At 48.8% G+C, this 20054-nt stretch overlaps 7 protein-coding genes across 7 annotated transcripts; 2 read left to right on the top strand and 5 right to left on the bottom strand.

Annotated features, from left to right (window-relative positions):
- Positions 1–656: 656 nt before the first annotated feature.
- On the bottom strand, positions 657–4583 carry V1508DRAFT_366261 (uncharacterized protein). Its single transcript, XM_066937360.1, has 4 exons — positions 4422–4583; positions 2707–4336; positions 2494–2655; positions 657–2447 (listed from the first exon to the last, which is right to left on the bottom strand). Exons 2-4 carry the CDS (start codon positions 4306–4308, stop codon positions 876–878), a joined length of 3336 nt encoding a protein of 1111 aa, XP_066797742.1. The 5' UTR covers positions 4309–4336; positions 4422–4583; the 3' UTR covers positions 657–875.
- A 170-nt stretch (positions 4584–4753) lies between these two features.
- On the bottom strand, positions 4754–5756 carry V1508DRAFT_411977 (uncharacterized protein). The gene is made up of 2 exons (XM_066939541.1): positions 5494–5756; positions 4754–5442 (listed from the first exon to the last, which is right to left on the bottom strand). Exons 1-2 carry the CDS (start codon positions 5516–5518, stop codon positions 5201–5203), a joined length of 267 nt encoding a protein of 88 aa, XP_066797741.1. The 5' UTR covers positions 5519–5756; the 3' UTR covers positions 4754–5200.
- A 1142-nt stretch (positions 5757–6898) lies between these two features.
- Positions 6899–9860, bottom strand: V1508DRAFT_411970 (XFP N-terminal domain-containing protein). Its single transcript, XM_066939540.1, has 3 exons — positions 9357–9860; positions 8914–9301; positions 6899–8857 (listed from the first exon to the last, which is right to left on the bottom strand). Exons 1-3 carry the CDS (start codon positions 9625–9627, stop codon positions 7066–7068), a joined length of 2451 nt encoding a protein of 816 aa, XP_066797740.1. The 5' UTR covers positions 9628–9860; the 3' UTR covers positions 6899–7065.
- Positions 9861–11536: 1676 nt separating this feature from the next.
- Positions 11537–13703, bottom strand: V1508DRAFT_411967 (metalloenzyme). The gene is made up of 2 exons (XM_066939539.1): positions 13517–13703; positions 11537–13332 (listed from the first exon to the last, which is right to left on the bottom strand). The coding sequence occupies exons 1-2, from the start codon at positions 13551–13553 to the stop codon at positions 11828–11830; spliced, it is 1542 nt and encodes a 513-aa protein (XP_066797739.1). The 5' UTR covers positions 13554–13703; the 3' UTR covers positions 11537–11827.
- Positions 13704–14473: 770 nt separating this feature from the next.
- Positions 14474–15904, bottom strand: V1508DRAFT_402658 (serine hydroxymethyltransferase; the record flags this gene model as incomplete). Its single annotated transcript, XM_066938498.1, has 2 exons — positions 14474–15799; positions 15854–15904. The coding sequence occupies 2 exons, from the start codon at positions 15902–15904 to the stop codon at positions 14474–14476; spliced, it is 1377 nt and encodes a 458-aa protein (XP_066797738.1).
- Positions 15905–16455: 551 nt separating this feature from the next.
- V1508DRAFT_278791 (uncharacterized protein) lies at positions 16456–17638 on the top strand. Its single transcript, XM_066936511.1, has one exon. The coding sequence runs from the start codon at positions 16724–16726 to the stop codon at positions 17327–17329; it is 606 nt and encodes a 201-aa protein (XP_066797737.1). The 5' UTR covers positions 16456–16723; the 3' UTR covers positions 17330–17638.
- Positions 17639–17992: 354 nt separating this feature from the next.
- Positions 17993–19341, top strand: V1508DRAFT_395668 (citrate synthase-like protein; the record flags this gene model as incomplete). Its single annotated transcript, XM_066938060.1, has 2 exons — positions 17993–18236; positions 18290–19341. 2 exons carry the CDS (start codon positions 17993–17995, stop codon positions 19339–19341), a joined length of 1296 nt encoding a protein of 431 aa, XP_066797736.1.
- Between the last annotated feature and the right edge of the window lie 713 nt (positions 19342–20054).

Raw genomic sequence — 20054 nt, 5'->3', positions numbered from 1 at the left:
ACAAGTTGTATTATAAAGAATGAGGTTATTCCAGACAAAGATTCCAATGGCCCCAGTAGGACATTGTTGCGTTCTACTGGTACGGTTGTGGCGATCTCGTCCTGGAGTCACGTCAAGCGTTTCCTTCAAGAATATTATTGCAAGCGCCGCCTCAGTTGGCATTCTTTCTGGACACTGCAGTCACAGCTTTATGTTGTTATCCGCTCGTATGATGAAACTTCGGAGTTAGCCGCAAATTGTCTAATAATTCATGGGCTTGAATATTATTAAGTATTTACGTTGCAAGTTATTTCTATTAGATCCTAAATCAAATAAGTCCTTCGATGTCTTTATATACTTAGCTGCTGTCTAGGAATTCAGTTATAATTTCACTTGTCAGGGTTAGGGCTTGAGCTATATTCAAAATTGCAATTCTGCGTTGTTGGTTTCCCTTCTCCTTTTTTTTTTTTTTTTCCTTGACACAAATGTCCCTTCTATTCACTGCGTCGTTTCAAAGGAATTTTTAATTTTTTTTGGTATAAGCGAACGGAGGGGAAAAGAATGGGTAGAACGAGTTCTTTTTACGAATTTCGAAGCAAATTGTTACCTCATACCGTACTTTCTCACTCTTGTCTGAGATGATCGTGCGGTAACAAATTTGCTGGACATATTCTTATTTGATGAGTATCATTTGTGTTATTGATAGATAGAAATACAGTCTGTTTATCCTTCTAATACAGATACAAGAGAATTGCACGACAATGACGCCGTTGAATAAAGACGACAAAACATGGGACACAACAATTATGCACGACAAGCAATACAAGAACAAAACACACAATTCATACAACCGGAAATAGCACCCAAACCCAATATATTTGATTTTGCATCTCAATCTAATGACTATCTACATCGTCGTCAACGTCATCAGCATTATTTAACCTTGCTGAACGTCTCAAACTTCCATCACTCACGGGCTTGGTCTCACTGGTCATCGGCGCCGCGAATGACCGCACAAATGCTCCTGATAGGGGACCGAGAGTTCCAAATGTTCCTGTAGTCCGTGACCGAGCTTTAGATAACGCACCCTTCAACTCATCATTTTCGCGAAGGGCTTCATCTAATCTCTGCCGCGCCCCATCGCGATCACGTATTCTAGCTTCTCGTTCGGCCTTGAGTCGTTGTTCAAGCTCTTGCAGTCGAATCATCCATTTATCGGTAGAAGTTGACGCTGACATTGACCCCGTAGATGAACCTAGCAAATGTTCAATGCCGCCATTAATCGAACTTTTGCTAGAGAGTGTACTCCCTTGCAGCTGAGAATTCTTGCTGTTGACGGTACCATTGGCCAGCTGTTGCAGCACATTATTCCGATCCTGTGCATCGGATAATTTCTTCTCTAATCCAGCAATTGTGGCATCATACTCCGCAACCTTTTGAGTCCATTCTGCACGAGCATCTGCTCTTGCTTCATTCTCACGCTGCAAATTTTCAAGCTGTTTTTCGAGATCAACCATGGCATTTTCATAGTCCTGAATTCGCATATCGATGTGTTCTCGAGCCGCGACCGCTGCCTTGGCTCCCTGAAGCTGTTTGCGTAAATCGGCAGATACGGCCTCGGTTTCCTGCACCTGCCGGCGAAGGTCTTTGTACCGAGCTCGTTCTCGAGCGTTATCATCTTGTAATTCTTGAATTTGCTTCCGCAGGTCTCGACTGGCAGCTTCAGCCTCCTGCGCTCGACGTCGCAAATCATTCAATCTCTCCCGTTCGCGCACATTGTCGTCCTGAGAAGCGAGAAGCTGAGTCTCCATATCAGTCTTAGTCTCATTAAGCTTTGCGCGTAACCTCTCAGCAATCCGTTCATGCTCAGCAACCTTATCCCGGTATTCCTTGATCTCATTCTTTAGAGCTTCTGACTCGCGTTCAAATGCTGTAACAAGGCGCGTGAATGAATCGATCTCAGCATTCAACTTGGTAAATTCAACATCCTTAGCTTTAACCAAATCCGATAGCCGTGTCAATTCAGCATCAGCTTCGGTGCTCAGAACCTCATAGTCCTCCTGCCATGTCACAATTTCTTCCTCCCGAGCAGCTGCTTCTTTCAAAAGCTGAGAGACATCGGCTTGCAGAGACCCCTTATCTTCCGTGAGTGTCTGTACCGTGCTCTGCAGGTTCTCGATTACATCCTGCATATCGGCATTCTCCTTGTTCAGAATATCGACCTGTGTTTTGCGTTCTCGAGCAATAAATTTTACTTCGGAGACTTTGTCCCGCAGGTCAGATATAACGGCTTCGTAGTCCTCCGTTTCGGCGACAAGTGACCGCCGAGAAGACGTAGCTGACGAAGATGAGCGTCGCAATGACCGCTTAAGGTCTTCAAGCTCGTGATAGAGTCTTTCTTTTTCAAGATTACTGGCGTCACTCAGTGTGGCCTGATTGACAAGCTCACGTCGCAGATCACGATTGTCCTATAAAATTAGGCTATAGTCTGAGAGATCAGCTATAAAAACGTACCTGTCGTAATTTGTTCAGTTCTGCTGATGTCTCACGGTCACTACCGCCCATAGTAGATGCACTTCGTCGAACTTTCAGAAGTTCAGTCCGCAAGTCAATGACATCTTTCTGAGCAATATCTCTAGCCAGCTGCTCCTTCTCCAGGAATCGTTTCAGTGTAGCCTTTCATACGTTAGTATCTATAGAGCATAATTTGAAAGTCATAAAGCTCACAATTTCCTCCTCAAAAATCTCATCTTTCTGATTGCGTTGCCACTGCTGGATTTCGACCTTGTATTGTCCCTCGTTTTCTTGCAGTTCTTGGACCTTATCCCGCGTAGCCTCCAGCTCAACTTTCAAGTCTTCGACTAGGTTCATATAATTCTCCAGCTCTGCGCGTAAAGCCTCGATTTCTTCTCGATTCTCTGCCTCGACCACGGCCACCCGCTCGTCCTTCTCCTGGTCGGCAGCTCGCTCGGTCTCAGCCTTCCTTAACCTAGCTTCAAGTTCAATGATTTTGCGATTTAGTTTTTTGATTTCAATGTTCAGACCAACATTAATACTCTTGAACTCAACGTTTTCATTCCGTAAATCCCGGACACTATCCTCTGATCTTTTGTCTAGTTCCTCCTGTAGAATGTAAATTTTTAGCTGGTAACCCCAATTATCCTTCTGCAGTTTATCAATTAACGCGGACTGCTCTTTCAACGTCAATTTACTGGCCACGGTATTCGGTGCCGTCGGTTTCGATGCCGTATAGGGTGGCACTAGGCTAGATGTCGATGTCGCAGTTGTGTGGGAATTCTGCGTTGTAGAACTTGTCGTAGTTGTGCCTGTTGCTGACCGTCGTGACCTTTGAGAGTGTCGTAAAGCGAAATCCTTAACAGCTGAATCGGAGACCGTAATATTCTTCACGCGCGAGGCGATAGCTGTTTCCGTGGGATCGGGGACACGTGGCCGGGGTTTCTGGCGGCGAGTATTGGATGTGGACTTGGAAGGCTTCGGCGTTTCATCGCCATTTGCCAAAGTTTGCTTTTGCGTAGCTGACTTTTTGAGCAGTGGAGATGCATCAAACCCGTCCTCGTCCTCCTCTTCGGTGACGTCTTGTAATGCTTCATCAGCCCCGCTTTGGGTTGTTTCCAACTCCAGGTCATGGGTATCAGGCAACGGTGGCGATGGAGACGGAGAAATTTGTGGTGATGCCAATAACTCGTCGGTTTTAGCTGCTTGCGAGGTCGCACGTACAAGAGTAGGTGATGGAGATGGAGCCTGTTCTACGAGCGAACCTGTAAACGACGGCTCGACCGAGGGTAATGATATATTGATTTCCGACGTTGAAACAGAATTATTGTCACGCGCATGGGGAGGGCCGGTGTCTGGTTCAGGTTCTTGGTGGTATTCGTCGTCGTACTGCAGGTCCTCATATTCCTGGTCACTTTCACCATAGGGCTCTTCCCTCTCCTCATCATACTCATACTCCTCATGCCCAATATCATTTCCAAACGCTGAGTATTCTGGTAGACTGCCAACCATAGACTGATCAAGAAGCTGAATCTGTACCTCCGGAAGTCCCTCAGTAGGCGACCCGCTCCCTGCACTGCGAATACTAAGCCGACTCAAGCTCTCAGCGACGTCGTACACGCCATCAGCGCTGATCGGCGACATAACGTCAGATGTTCGCGACAGCGTCCGGTAGTGGCTACTGGCGGACCGATCCTGGTGCTTATCACCCGGAGGCGAGTACGGTGGTGCCGGAAGCGACGAGCCGTCTGTGGATGATAACGGCCGCGATGAGCTTTGCGGTGACGGACGGCGCGCGATTGCGTCTTCTTCCATTGCAGGGATAAAGGACTGCGATCGAATTCTGTAAACCAATCGATCCGTTAGAAGAGGTCGTGAATGGAGTGAAGGCTGTCGCGCGTGGAAAAATTCAAAACATTAAGACTGACCTTAAAGAGTGATCTGACACTCAGAGACGGATCCGTATTGGACAACCAGAATAGTCACTGTTGTCATTGCCTATTACCCTCGTAATTGTCAGGATTGGAGAAGAACGGAATGGGTGTAGGTATAGCGAGATAACCGTGTGTGCAATTCGAGACGTTCCTGACGTCGGGGATGGATTGTTTTGTTTACGCGGGTGCCGGAGCAAGTCGTCACCCTATGCCGCACATGATCGTACAAAGCACTTAAAAGGCGGTGATCACTGGGCTAACAGCGAACAATAGTAGCTATGTTACGTGCAGAATAATTCATAATAATGTCTTGTTATCAATAAATATAGAAATTGACATTACATCTCTCTTCTCCACAATTAGAAAACCTTGCGATGACCATCCAACGTTCATAACACGCCCGCACCATTGAAGCACACCCCCTAGCACAATCAACGCGTCCGCAAGCGCCATCATGCCCTGCCAGCCTGCCTGTTTCGAACTATCGCCAATAATGGCACCAGAAATAGGAATACCAGTCAATGCTGCAAAACTTCCGACTGCGAATAAAGTGCCAACGCGCGTGCCGATATCGACATTGCGAGTGCGAAAATGTCAGCAGTCGAGATTGCAATGGTGTTGACATTATAGCGACCGGCATGGTCCGCAATATATCCAGTCACAATACGCGAAACGACGCTTGCTCCGTTCAGGATGGAAATTAGATAAGTCGCCATATTGTCACTGATGTTATAGTGGCGCGCGGTAGTTGTCACGAAATCAATTGGAATGAATCAGCCCCAAAATGTCAGCATTGACGCGACCACCAGGACGACGTAATGGATATCTGTAAAATGCTTCGTGTAGTCCTGGACGCTAATTTTTGGAACCCTTTGTGTTGCATTCGACGTAATAGTAAGATTAACAACTACAAGGAGACCGAGAATGAGCAACGCGCAAGTTCGCATGGTCAAGCCGTATGAAATAATTGGCGAAAGTTTTTTGACCATAATCCGGACTATCGTAGAACCGAGACCTATCCCCCCATTATCAGTATAAGATCACTAACCAATTCGGAAGAGCTTACTTGATCCACTGGACGATAAGCCCATAGCCAGGCCCCTCTTCCGGTGAAAATGTGTCGGTACAGCAGCAAGGGCGGTGTAAAATATAAACGCGGCATCAATGAGCGTGATAATTCCCTGGCATATTTCGAGCAATAGAGGTCATCATGAGTCCGAGGACTTCGAGCAGGGCGCCGATGTTGAGGAGATTTCGAGGTCCGACCACATCGAATAATCGGCCAACAAACTATACCACGTTAACCCTGACTCGTAAACGCTGTCAAAGGCAAGTGCATACAACACCGGAAACGAACATATGGTAGCTGTAATGATGCGATCCAGCCGATAGTAGATGATGATAGATGTTTCAATTGATGAGTCTCCTGGTAATCCTGGAAGACGCCGATCGCATTTGCCCACCCCAAAGAGCCAAACATGGAAAAAAAAACCACCGAGGACCGCCAACCAGGCGGTTAGTTCGCCTTCTGGGAAATGGTTGTCCGTGGGAAGTTTCTCGAGATCGATTTGTGTGCTGACGACATCGGCCAGTCGAGGAGTGCGGCAGCTGATTTGTCCACTATTTTTTGATTGGGTATCGGCCATTTCACAGCACAGTAATATTAGTAGTCTAAAATAGATAAGCAAATATAGTCGACAGAAGTCGAAAGACTCAGAAGTCAGATAGTCAGACAGCAAATACGAGTCGGGCCATCCGGTTATAAGTGACCCTATTATCACTGCGACCGACCATATCAAAACTTCCGGAGATTGCAGGAATTTCAGCCAACTGCCCATGTTTACTTTTCCTCGGACCGGGGGCCGAGTAGTGTATAGAAACGTACAAGTGTCCATGTCAGGCTCGGATTTAGGGCCATACTGGTCTCAGCCGCACACTAAGGCGAAGATAAGCCTGTACGCACCGAGTTTAATTGTGGAGAATCAGGGACCAACCAGTCCTCTTTGGGACTAGGGTAGATAGCGAATATTGAACCCATTGCCAGCAACTGTACCGGCATCCCTCATTGTCGTTGAGTGAGAGAATAATGGTGTATTCCGATCTATTCTTTCAAATGCCTTCCGGACACCATCTCCAGCGCAGATCGGGATATTGTTGAGTAGACAACATTGTCGTCTCAATCCGGTCCCTGGTCTTCAGTCGCACAAGCGCTTTCTTATTCGATGAGATGACATTAAGCTGTTGATTTAATGAAGTTTTAGGTAACTCCGTTTTCGTACAGTTAATGGGAAGTTGGGTACGAAATTTTAATCTACGCCAGTCCCAAAGAGGAATGGTAGGTTCAATCCCCATGATTGTCTTTAATTTTTGTCGACAACTTAACGGGCATAATTTATGATTTAGACCACTGTCGAAGCCATTCTACTAAAAACAATTAGTTTTCAGTGGCTGTCAGGTTTGACAACCCGATTCTCATCAAGTAAGAGCAAATGTCCGAATCACGTCATACGCTGTGGCAGAGTCTAACTTTCACATACAGGTTCCATTTATTGATACCATTCATAAATAGTCCACATTACATGTACAGCACAAACAATCTAACCCTTATATTTTAATCGTATTCCAATAATTAACTCGCCTAAAATTTGGGCGTATCAAACAGTCCCTCAGGATCCTTTCCATGTTCAAAAACATAGTCTTGGTGTTTGCATCTCGCGTGCTCAAATTCAGAGATTAGCAAATGGCTCTGTATCTGGACATGAGGGTTGCATCTTGCGGCGCCCTCGATGGCACGCACGGCAACAGACCATCGGTCAGTCTTGTTGAGGACCATCATCGACAGAGGGGTGGTAGTAGTACCTTCCTCATCGTATCCAGCGATTGTAACTCTGTCAAGATTTGGACGACCGAACAAAAGACCCTTGAGCTCTGTTGGATAGCCGTGGTAGTTGAAGTGGATTGGTTTGTCGTCGGTGAAGAGCGACGCAAATCTTTCGTCAGACAGAGCGTGAGGGTGAGCTCGATCAGGTTGAAGGATCATAAGGTCAGTGACATTCACAACACGGACACGTAGGTGCGGCGCCCTCTTCTTTAACAGTGCAGCAGCGGCAATAACCTCAAAGGTGAGCTCTACACCTATACCAACAAGGACAACATCTGGGTCCAACCCATCGTCGGTGGAAGCAAACCTCCAAACAGAAGCGCCGGCAACGCAGTGTGCCTCGGCTTCTTCCGCAGTGAGGTAGACGGGAGTAGGAGCCTTCGAACCGACCATCAAGTTAACATAATTCTTACTCCTCAAGCAGTGCTGGACGGTGGAAAGAAAGCAGTTGGCATCCGGAGGGAGGTAGATTCTCGCAGTCTCCGCCTTGACCTTGATAACCGTGCCAATGAATGCTGGGTTCTGGTGCGAGAAACCGTTGTGCTCCTGACGGGTCCAGGTCGACGTCTCGATGTAGTTAAGCGAGGAAATATCGCGACGCCACTTAGTCTCCTTTGCCATCTTCATGAACTTCGCGTATTGAACCATCATAGTAGCAATTATACCCAAAAAGGACTCATAGGACGGGAAGACTCCAACACGCCCAGTCAAGGTATAGCCCTGCATCCAACCCTGGCAACAGTGTTCCGACAAAATCTCGGTGACACGGCCACCTTTGGCCCGAGTCAGAGGATCCCACTGGAAGTCTCGATTGGTGTGATTGAAGACGGCGTCAAGTTTATTGGAAACAAGCTCATCGGGCGAGAAAATCCGGACATTCTTAGGGTTCTTGACTAGTACAGCATCGAGGTATTCACCAACGGCTTTCATGGCAGAGTACTGTGATCCCTTCTCCTTAGCAATAGGCTTCCAGTTCGGTAGCACAAGTGGTTCATAGCCGTTGAATGTCTCTCTGACCTGGCCCATACGCTTGGTGCGCTCCTTGGGGACTAAGCTGAGAATTTCAGGGATAGGCTGTCCATCCGGAGTAAGCAGCTTGTCAACACCGTATGACAACAACCATTCCTTCAAAAGCCTAAACTGTTTTGGGTTGGTCTTCGCTTCAGGAAGAGGCACCTGATGGGAATGGAAGGAGCCCTCGATAGGCTCGCCGTTGAGGGACTTTGGGCCAGAGAAACCTTTTGGCGTTCGGAGAACGATCATGGGCCATCTGGGCTTGGCAATTGGCTTGCCAGATCGAGCAGCAGTCTGGATCTTCTTAATTTCGTCAAGAGCCCAGTCCATCGAGGCGGCAAGATCGTCGTCCATGTCCTTGAGATCCTCAACAATCCGGACCTGATAGCCGTATCCAGAGAAGAGGGCAATGAGCTCCTTGTCGTCGTCAGTACCGGGGATCGTTCGCTCGGAAATCTTGAAACCATTGGCGTGGAGAATAGGGATAACAGCTCCGGACTCGGCGGGGTCAATGAACTTATGCGAGTTCCAAGCACTGGATATTAATTAGCATTCAAGTTCAGACCGAGAGAAGATCCCAACGGAACTTACGCGGCAAGAGGTCCAGACTCGGACTCACCATCACCGACAACGCAGGTGACAATCAAATCAGGTTTATCCATAATAGCGCCATAGGCAACGGCAAGAGAATAGCCGAGCTCCCCACCTTCGTGAATCGAACCAGGAACCTCAGCGTTGACGTGTGAAGGGAAGCCACCTGGCCAGGAGAAGCTTTTGATGAGCTTCTCAAGCCCTTTCTTGCTGCGAGGGTACTCGGGGAGAAAGGCGTTTAATGAGTCCTCGATCCAGAGATCGGCAAGAATGGCGGGAGCACCATGGCCGGGACCGACGACATAGATCATATTGAGATTGTGCTTGACGATCAGACGGTTGCAGTGGGCATAAACGAGAGTAAGACCGGGACAAGTGCCCCAGTGACCTTGGACGCCATTAGCCTTGTGAGAACTTGAGAGGAAATGGACCGATCACCATACCGAGAAGACGGAACTTGATGTCATCCTGTGATAATTCACGTTCGAGAAGGGCGTCGGACTTAAGAAAGATCATGGAAGCGGCAATGTAGTCGGCGAGCTGTTGGAACTTCACCAGGGCGCAACGCTCTTCCGACGACAGGTAGTCCTTGAAGTTGATCTTGACACCGAGATCCTGCACATAATCAGGAAGCAAGGATGGGTCGGGAGGCGGGTTCGCTAGCTCTTTGAGATGAAGGACCGAGGACGTAGTAGTAGTGGTAGTGGTAGACATCTCGTGTGAGTCCAAATTGGAGGATCTAGGTGGATTATGTGCTGTTTGTTGTAGCAGACGCTATATCGAGCGGGAAGAGGAGTGGCAATGACCGCCCAAGGCATGACTATATATATTATATACGCTGAATAGAGAGTTGTTAGGCGGGTGATCGTGATTCTCATGCGTCCCTGAGCCCTTGACCATTTCCATACGGAGCAAGGATCGAACGCCAATCGATACGTTACTTATTTAGGTACCGCCTGTGGCTGATGCGTTGTGTCCCGGTATAGGGGGAATTGAAAGACACTAGCCTCGAGCGGCTCAGTCAGAGGCACGTGTAAGTCTGAAATCAGCCTGTACCACGATGACGTCATTGCTTCCGACATTCAAACGATCGCGCTTTCAATCGTTGCAATGCTCGACAGCCCGAAGTCTATGCACCAATAATCGGGTTTCCCAGCTTGCTTCCCCCGGCCAAACGGTGACAAGATGGTAAGGTCTTACGCAAAATCGTGCAGAAACTCAATTATATTCACCGACTAAATGCCATCTAATGTCTAATCTACCGGTGGTCAAGCCAAGCGTGTACAAAGGACTTTTGTGCATGCAGTGCTGGGGCCATTGATCACATCGCCATCGTCAAACGTGACGAGCTCCGTCGTTTAACTAACTCGGCGGTACCTGACACCGCAAACATTTAGTATCCTTCATTCATCGTCGCATCCTGACTTAAAGGGAAGGTATCCCGTGCAAAACTTGAATGCGTTCGCAACCCTGGATCATTATCCCTCCTTTGGAGCTTGGTTCTGAAACAACTTGGCAATAAGGTGTGTCTCGAAGATCCGCAGTGTATATTCTGGATTGGGGCAGAGCTGTCATTCGGATGGAATTCCAAGCATTATCAATTGAATGAAAACCCTTCCCGATCTGGGCTGTCAAAATCCAGACGACCGACAGATGAATAAAGGACCTGGCTGGATTCGCACCGTTCTCCCGAACTTCTTTGTATAGTTGTATCTCAATTACAGACACGCAAGACTAACGTATTACGTCATGGATGCCGTTTACGGAAGATACGATCCACAAACAGTTAGCGGCAGCCGAGCCTCACGCAGCGTGGCGCAGATTGCCCTTCCGCGCTATAGAAGGAGAATATGAAAGCCAACAGGAAATGTTGTCACCGAAGCAGGAGACAAGAGAAAAACTGTGTACAACATTCTGGCCATATCTCTCAGACGTGAGAGCCAATTACACGGAACAGTATTACCAGCGGCGATCAGTCAAGATCAAGGAGAACGTCTGAAATTGGACAGTTTGAGAGTCCCAGATTCGACCTTGCCGGCGACTCAGGAATCAAGCGCGATGTCATTTACGTTTCAAAGAATGCTTCTCCTGTGCGAGAGGATAACACGGATTCTGACTATAACAAGGCACCTGCCCTTCTGAGGAGTAATACTCCGGAGCAGACATTAGAGCATTGTCTAAACCAAATCCTGAATCCAGCACCATAGGGAAAAGAGGTACTGGTGTACGACACGTATATTTGTTTCTACGACAGTAGCTGACTGTTTTCGTTTTTAATTATCCATCCTTGTCATACGAAATGATTACTATGTTCTCAAGTGTAACACCATCCCCCAAAGCGGTACTTGCTATTTAGTTTTTAATCACTGTGATACCTACCGCAAACGTTATTGCGTGCAATTGACGTGACGAGTGTGTAAAACGTCGAAGATTGCCTGACATATATATCCCCTTCATCTCACTCCGAAATACGCGCTCACTTCATAATTTACTAAATCCTGGAACTACAGACGAATTCGAATCCATGATATAAGTGTAAAATGGAGAACGACAGAAGTTGGAGAGCGCCTACGGGTCAAACCAACCTCGATTTTCCGACCGAATCTCTTCGGTACTGGTGTGGGTAATCAAGAGCCAAGAGTGTCCCACGGTTTTTAAAACCGCGGCAGCAAGAATCACGCAAACAGTGTGGACACAACGCTGGTCTATTATCTCTACAATATATTCAATATAATATGCATGTCTAGCATAGATACCTCTAACATCTATAACGTGGTCTAAAACATACAAATCATTCCAGGTGCCTCCCCGCAGTAGCCAGCCTGCGTGTTCTCCTCCAGATCCATCTACAAAAAGGAACCGTCAATCAATCCGTTAAACACCACTAAAACAAATCAACGCTCGTAAACGACGCTCAGTTCTTCTTCAACAAGCTTCGACCAGTCATATGCTCTGGCTTCTGGACGCCAAAGACGTCGAGAATGGTAGGCGCGACATCCCCAAGAACACCGCCGTCGTCGAGTGCCCACTCCTTCGGTGCATTAGCCATGACGAACGGAACTTTGTTAGTCGTGTGTGAGGTCTTAGGCTTGCCCTCGGGAGTCACCATCTCCTCAGCGTTTCCGTGGTCGGCGGTGACGAAGAGGATGTAGTTCTCACGGATGCAGGCTTCGTAGATGGTCTTGATTGCAAGATCACAGTGGGTAACGGCTTGGACAGCTGCTTCATACTTGCCAGTGTGGCCGACCATATCGGGGGCAGCGAGATTGCACATGACGAGCGGGAAGTCCTGCTCGGCAATGCGCTTGGCGACCTGCTGAGCAACCTCTTGCTGGGACATCTTGGGGTCAAGATCGTAGGTCGCGACCTTGGGAGATGGAACAAGGTCACGCTGCTCGAGGTGGTACTGCTTCTCAACGCCACCGTTGAAGAAGAAAGTGACGTGCGCGTACTTCTCGGTCTCGGCAATGTGGACTTGAGGGATCTCCTTCTTGCCGAGCCACTCAGCGAGGACATCATCCATGCGTTGTGGTGGGAACGCGATTGGGAACGGATAGTCAGCCTTGTACTGAGTCATAGTGGTGATGTGCAAGTTCTTAGGGATCTCAGTGTCGATGGGCGAAGAGTCGACACCCAAGAGTTGGGTGATCTCACGTACACGGTCAGAACGATAGTTGAAGAAGAAGAGCGTGTCGTTCTCTTGGACTCGAGCCTCCGCGCCATTGACAATGATCGGTCGAATGAACTCATCAGTCTCACCTTCGGCGTATCGCGACTCGATCTTGGACACAATATCTTCCTGCTCAGCGGCCTCGCCTCCAGAGACGTCAATAAGGCCCTTGATGGCAGTCTCGACACGCTCCCATCTCTTGTCTCGGTCCATAGCATAGTACCGTCCAACAACAGTCGCAAGCTTGCCAATACCAATCTCCTCGAACTTACCGAGGAGAGTCTTCAGGTATCCAGACAAGGACTTGGGATCAGTATCTCTGCCGTCGCCAAACGCGTGCACATACACTTCCTCGACACCAAACTCCTTCGCAGTCGCCAGCAACTCAAATAAGTGATTCTGGTGTGAGTGCACGCCACCATCACTCAACAGACCCAACAAGTGCAAACGGCCACCGTTTTTCTTGGCCGTATTCAAAGCGTTCACAATGTTCACGGTCTTATCGAATTCGTGCTTCTTCATTGTCATATCGATCCGAACGACGTCCTGCCAGACAACACGACCAGCACCAATGTTGAGATGGCCAACCTCGGAGTTGCCCATTAAGCCTTCGGGAAGGCCAACAAAGGTCGAAGAGGCCTCGAGTGTAGTATAGCCAGGGATTTTCGTGAACGCGTCCATGGTTGGGGTATCCGCGTTCTCAATTGCGTTGCCGGGGGTGCCCTTCTCGGGAGCGATGCCCCAGCCATCTGCATCCGTTAGCATCAGTGCGCAAATTCGTATCGTACAGTATGAATCAAATTAGAGCCATAGGTCCGCTCTTCACAGTCAATGAGCTCAGACGTCAGCTGTGCCCGGATTAAACGGGTCGCTTTGCAGCACCAGTCTCTAGCGGCGCCATATCTCGCCAAGAACCAAATTGATTTCACATACCAATAACAATAAGACAAGCTTTATGCGCAACAGTCATTCTGTGTTCTATAGTTGTCGTGTCGTAAGGCAGGAAAATCTAATGCAAACTATACGTCGACGAATTCGCGAGAAAGAAATTTACGCTTCGGCTAGTTTGTTGACGAGCCGCCATGCTTCCGCGATCTTTGGGGACGGGGTTAGGGATTGCGTGTTGGCTTTCCCGTGCCTGATAGGTGGTCTACAGTGCCATGCACCCCTTAGACCCAATCAAATTTGCTGGTCAATTTAATAATATTCACATACAGACTGCGGATATGCACTGATTGACTGGCAAGCACAGCTGTACCGCACGATTGATGCTTGCAATTATTAATTGATCAACAACTAGCAATACGCAGGTCTACGCAAGCAAGGTACGATACCCTCATCATGGTTGGCGGCTAGATACTGCTTGTATTAGACAGCCACCCATAAGAACAAAATGCTGAGATCCGGTGGTCCAGTCCTGAAGAGAAGGCTCAGCGCACAACTACTCGCCATAAATAAACGTGCTGGCATGTGTCTATAGAGGATCTCGGTCTGTTAGAGACTCGCTTCTTGACGCCTTGTCGACAAGGTGTCACTGGCATCTACCGGTATTCTTGCCCCTTGTCAACAACGCGTCGCTGGAGCTCGTAATGCACCAAATGCTTTGGCTCGGAAGACGTCTGACCCATGCTCTACCTTACTTTCCCAGATCATCTATACAGCCTTCTGTAAACATTTAACGCTTCGTCTCATCGTGCACAACAACAGATAATACTGAATTACTATAATTACGAACGAAATACAGAATACTCAAAACTTTTAGGTCACACAATCGCCATAATTCCGAATTCAATCCCATCAATATACAGTAATTGTATTGTACTATGTCAATAACCAACACTAAATAAATTAGACCACACACCATCTCATATTGCTCTACACTTTCTTGGCTTAAACAGGGAGAGGGAACTGAACAGCCCAAGCGGCGATCGTCTCCTTCAACTTGCTCAACTCCTCGGATCCCGCGACAATCTTCTCCTTAAAGTCCTTGAGCTTGTTGGCATCCTTTGGCAACGATGCCTGGGTATCGATAGCAATCTGGACAGCCCGGTCGATGTACTCAACGATCTTCTTAAAATCCTCCTCACCGAGACCACGGGTGGTCATGGCAGGAGCGCCAACTCGGACGCCGCCGGGAACAAGAGCGGACTTGTCACCAGGGATCGAGTTCTTGTTGAGGGCGATGTTCATGTTCTCGCAGACCGCCTCAACGCGAGCACCGTCGATGCCCTTCGCTCGGAGGTTGACGAGGACCATGTGCGAATCGGTACCATCAGAGACAAGAGTGTAACCCTTGGCCTTGAACTCATTCTCGAGGACCTTGGCATTCTTGAGCACTTGTTCCTGGTAGAGCTTAAACTCAAGAGACTGGGCCTGCTTGAGAGCAACAGCAAGGGCAGTGATGGTGTGGTTGTGGGGACCACCCTGGTGGCCGGGGAAGACGGAGAAGTTGATCGGATTCTCGAGGTCGTAGAGAGTCTCCTTGCCGGTCTTGGGGTTCACGGAGCGGACACCACGGCGGAAGAAGATCATAGCACCACGGGGACCACGGAGAGACTTATGGGTGGTGGTGGTCACGACATCAGCGTACTCGAACGGCGATGGGATAACCTGGGCGGCAATGAGACCAGAGATGTGCGCCATATCGACGACGAGGTAGGCACCGACAAGATCAGCGATCTCACGAAAGCGCTTGAAATCCATCAAGCGGCAGTAGGCGGAGGTACCGGCAACGATGATTTTTGGTCGGTATAGGACGGCGGTCTTCTCGAGCATATCGTAGTCGATGATACCGGTCTCGAGGTCCACGCGGTATGGCATGGTCTCGAAGTAGGTTGACACGGCAGAGATCTTCTTGGAGTCGGTCTGGTAACCGTGCGACAAGTGACCACCGTGGGGAAGGTCAAGACCCATGATACGCTCGTGGGGCTTGATAAGGGCCTGGTAGACCTGCAAGTTTGCAGGAGAACCGGACAAAGTCTGGACGTTAACACCCCACTTTTCCTTGTCGACGTGGAAAGCGTCAAGAGCACGCTGCTGGCACAGGCGCTCGATCTGGTCGATGTGCTGGTTACCACCGTAGTATCGCGCGCCGGGGTATCCCTCGGAGTACTTATTGGACATTGGAGATCCAAGGGCATCGAAGACAGCGCGCGAAGTGAAGTTCTCGGAAGCAATCAACACAATGGACTCGCGCTGACGCTTGATCTCGGCATCCTAAATCTATTAGCCACTGGTGAGTGTCGAGAGAGTGGAATAAATACGACGTACCATTATAGTCCGGACCTCAGGATCGCTGTCCTTGAGTGTGTTTTGCAACATCTACTCGCAACTGTTAGCAACTCATTGGCTGTTGATCTCAAGCAACACAGCACATACAGCCTTGTGGCTTTCTGGCAGAGCGTACGACATTACTGAGGATTTGAGCAACCTGTTAGATGAAGCGGAAAATTGGCGTATGGGGGGAAATTTCTGTGCAGACAGTGTGAGACGAGAGTCGGCGAAAGAAAAAAACTTATAAAACGCTCATGCGGTGGGACCAGGTCTACACGTGACATCGCCAAAAAGGATTTTGGAACAGCATTGCCATGCCAGATCAAACACGAATAGCACATTAAACGTACCTGGACTAGATGAATGCTGGAGCGAATTGAGGACGGCAACATTAAGAACAATTTGAGGAGGCAGAACTGCTGCGGTAAGTGTACTAAAGTGTCAACCAAGGTGTCTTGCTGTGATTGCGCCCCTGGGGCAACGACAAATCGTGACTCTCACAAATGCGTGGCTTATTTTGGTTCGCTAACAATTCACCCTAACCCACAAAGTTCACAGTGTACAAACAGAACCAGATTCCCTGACTATATGATTCCAGTCTGCAGGCCTTGCTGTGAAGCTCAGAAAATCATACGCCCCAACGGATTTGTTATACCTTCGATTCTAGCGAGAATATACGTTCGTACTTATTAACTCATATGGTGGACTATGCTGAATGCCAATTCGAGGTCTCTCTGTCAGCTGTCAGATAGAGTCGGTTTATTTTGTTGACTACAACTCGTCGAATTTACTGTTTATCCTTTTAACAAAACCTTCAATCTCTCGGACCTAACAAATACCCGACAGCTAGATGACGCCTTCAGTAGCATGCGCGCCAACTCGGCCTCTCGTTCTGACGACACACCTCGTTCTTCACTCCACAAAACTCGCAAGCGTTGTCCCATCAAGCTCACCAGCGATCGTCGTATCACCAACGTTGACGCCAACTCCTTCAAAAGACGACGAAATCGCCAAAGTCGGCATGGCGAGTCCGGATTCGCTAAGAAAGAGCCTTCTCGGGTGTTGGCACAAAACTCTCTCTTACTTGTCGACGAGCGATTGGGATGGATATGCGGGATTAATCGACACGAGGGAGTGCCTAGTGAGTATTCATGTACCGCTCTATCGTTATTGACATTCCTGCGATTTCTAACTGACCGGGCCTTCCTCCTTCGCAACCTAGACCTTGCGTCGCCGAAGGAGCAGGAGTTTACGGTCACGTTGATCATGAATGCAGATGCTGAATCAGTTAATCTAAGACGAACAAGGGTACCAGGTCATGGTGAAGGTTCTATGACCGCAAAATTGCGAGCGGTGCGCGCACCTTGGCCATGGCGACGCGTAGGAGGTGCTCGCGAAGTAAAATTTGAAGGCGTTTCTGTCGGCACGCGGGGTATAAGTGGAGAGTTATGGTATCACTGGGCTGATGATTGATCTACATGCTTTGCTAATATTATCCTTGCTCTTGTCTTGTTGCTAATGGGAAAATAAAGCCATAACGAAGTACACTGAGTGATGTATTGTAGTTTATGTATTTGAGATCCGCCGAATAATGCAGCGATAGCCTGCGCAACTCGCTATTGTTAATTTTCGGGACTGAGGACCTTTAAGTTCACTTTGCCAATGCTATGAGAAAGCCTAGACCCAGATTCGGGATGTCGCGAGTTTGCAGTGCCAAAATCAATCATTAACAACCATCAGCGCCTCATCATCACGGCTCGGCACGTGCAATTGAGGCTGGTCGCGCTACGGATCACGCGCGTGTTTGCGACACGTCGCCGTGTAGTATTGGCTGTGTATATTTAACAGCCTGACCATCCCCCGATTTGCTTTCTCGCCAACCGCATCTTCTTTCTCCTCCCTTCCTTGGCCCGTCATGGCCTCCATCTTCTGGTCTGGCCCCTCCAGGTCTCTTCTCGTACGTACTAACATCCGCTAGTCCGTTGACATCAGCCCCCTCCAGACGTCTAACCAATTTATGTGCAGCCTCTGGTCTTCGTCGGTGCTGGCACCGCCACCGCCGCATCAGTTTCCCCGCTTCTGCACTGTGCAAGCCGCACCGCGGCTCGGCATTCTTCAAGCAAACTCAAGCGAGCAATGCGTAAAGTGATCCCGGAAAAGCGCACCAGGCTGCAGAGCGCGAAGGAGGAGTATGGCGACAAGTCTGTAGGAGAAATTACTGTCAACAGCGTGCTCGGTGGCATGCGCGGCCTGAGGAGCATGCTCTGGGAGGGCTCACAGTTGGATCCTATGACCGGCATTCGATTCCACGGGAAGACAATCGTGGAGTGCCAAGATCTACTTCCTACGGCCGCGGAGGGCGGTGAAATGTTACCTGAGGGTGAATCTTTGACCATATTCGTGTAATGCTTTATTTATGTTAATTGTCACTAGCAATGTTTTGGTTTCTACTGAGCGGCAACATTCCAACCACGGAAGAGGTTCGAGCGTTTTCAGCCGAGCTGGCTGACCAGGGAACGCTGCCGGACCACGTTTCCCGCGTTCTTGATGCTCTCCCGCCAACGCTCCATCCCATGACTCAGATTGCTATCGGTGTTACGGCACTCAACCACGACTCTGTGTTTGCGAAGCTGTACGAGAAGGGACTCTCGAAGGCTGACTACTGGGAGCCCACATTCGATGACGTGATCAATTTGGTCGCAAAGCTTCCGGCTATTGCTGCTAAGATTTATCAAAACACCTATAGAGGAGGCGGCCCTCTTCCTGGGTCTATTTCGCCCAGTGCAGACTGGGCTCTGAACTTTTCGAATTTGCTAGGAGTCTCTTCCGATCCAGACTTTGTTGATTTCTTACGACTATACCTCGCACTTCACAGTGATCACGAGGGAGGAAACGTATCAGCACATACAACCCATCTTGTCGGTTCTGCACTCTCTGATCCGTACCTGTCTTACTCTGCCGGTCTGCAGGGTCTTGCGGGACCGTTGCATGGTCTAGCGGCACAAGAAGTCCTACGATTTATCCTCTCAATGAAGGAAGCCATTCCATTCGACTTCACTCCATCACATATCGAGACGTACCTTTGGAACACCTTGAAGTCCGGACGCGTGATCCCCGGCTATGGACATGCAGTCCTCCGCAGGCCCGACCCTCGATTCGAAGCGCTCATGACCTACGCACGCGCACGTCCCGCCATCTCTCAACATGATAATGTGTTCAAGCTCGTGCTTCGGACCTCAGAAATTGCGCCGGCAGTCCTGACTGCGCATGGCAAGACCAAAAACCCATTTCCGAACGTGGATGCAGCGTCTGGCGTGTTGATGCACCATTTCGGACTGACGCAAACAACGTTCTACACGGTTGCGTTCGGCGTGTCGCGCAGTATTGGCCCGCTGGCACAATTGATTTGGGATAGGGCGCTAGGACTGCCGATTGAGCGACCGAAAAGTATGTGCTTGGAGTCTGTGATTGCCTGTGCCAGATAGGCACAGTAGAGTATATAGAAATAGAATTGCAGCCTTTTGCTCTATTCCTCACTGTAGTTGTCTATAGAGCAAGGTGTCACTATATAGTAAATTCGTAAATTGTACGTCCATACTTTGGTGCACATTTTTGAGATGACCTTTTTGATCTGGCTAAACCACACTTCGTCATGAAGTGCAGTATTTTCAGTATCGGTAGGAGTGTCACTTTAGAGCTGTCATCTTGCTAGAAGGATCGTTACGGATCATCCTTAACCTTACTGTCTTGACCAAAGCGACCGAGCAGATCATAGCGAGCATTCCCCCAGATTTGTTGCGTGCGGGTACAAATTTGGTCAGCTGTTTCTGGCCGGTGGCTTAAACCCGCAACGTATTAATGCGTCGCGGATCACAAGCCAGCATCTAGCCAAACTTAAGAGAAATCATGCACTTTTCAAGTCTTCAAAATGCTGCACATGATTAACTATGCTGCAATTCGTTTACGTATATGGTGACTGGCGTAGTCGGTCACAGCATGCAGTTATCAGCAGGTCATGTGACCGGCGGCGAAATCTGCGGTTAGAGGAAAGATTCGGTGCGGCTGAAGCGCTACGCCTGCCCAGTTTGCAATGCGTCACTGTCGGGAACATGCTTCCGACTACCCAATCACCAGCCTCAAATTCGGCTGGCGCCACGCCTTATTGGGTCTAGCGTCATGTAGGTTATGTCAGCTTCCA

The sequence above is a fragment of the Lipomyces doorenjongii genome, assembly GCF_038497915.1.
Source record: "Lipomyces doorenjongii strain NRRL Y-27504 unplaced genomic scaffold V1508scaffold_8, whole genome shotgun sequence".
NCBI lineage: Eukaryota > Fungi > Ascomycota > Lipomycetes > Lipomycetales > Lipomycetaceae > Lipomyces > Lipomyces doorenjongii.
This window is presented reverse-complemented; position numbering and strand designations above follow the sequence as displayed.

Bases quoted from the DNA above. Each gene is read 5' to 3' on its own strand.
- V1508DRAFT_366261 (XM_066937360.1), bottom strand. From the start codon at position 4,308: ATGGAAGAAGACGCAATCGCGCGCCGTCCGTCACCGCAAAGCTCATCG. The intron at 2,656-2,706 runs GTGAGCTTTATG...AACGTATGAAAG, and splicing joins AGATTTTTGAGGAGGAAATT to GCTACACTGAAACGATTCCT. The intron at 2,448-2,493 runs GTACGTTTTTAT...CTAATTTTATAG, and splicing joins AACTGAACAAATTACGACAG to GACAATCGTGATCTGCGACG.
- V1508DRAFT_411977 (XM_066939541.1), bottom strand. From the start codon at position 5,518: ATGGGCTTATCGTCCAGTGGATCAA. The intron at 5,443-5,493 runs GTAAGCTCTTCC...ATGGGGGGATAG, and splicing joins CTTATCGTCCAGTGGATCAA to GTCTCGGTTCTACGATAGTC.
- V1508DRAFT_411970 (XM_066939540.1), bottom strand. From the start codon at position 9,627: ATGTCTACCACTACCACTACTACTACGTCCTCGGTCCTTCATCTCAAA. The intron at 9,302-9,356 runs GTATGGTGATCG...ATGGCGTCCAAG, and splicing joins CATCAAGTTCCGTCTTCTCG to GTCACTGGGGCACTTGTCCC. The intron at 8,858-8,913 runs GTAAGTTCCGTT...ATTAATATCCAG, and splicing joins GAGTCTGGACCTCTTGCCGC to TGCTTGGAACTCGCATAAGT.
- V1508DRAFT_411967 (XM_066939539.1), bottom strand. From the start codon at position 13,553: ATGACTGTTGCGCATAAAGCTTGTCTTATTGTTATTG. The intron at 13,333-13,516 runs GTATGTGAAATC...TAACGGATGCAG, and splicing joins AGCTTGTCTTATTGTTATTG to ATGGCTGGGGCATCGCTCCC.
- V1508DRAFT_278791 (XM_066936511.1), top strand. From the start codon at position 16,724: ATGCGCGCCAACTCGGCCTCTCGTTCTGACGACACACCTCGTTCTTCA.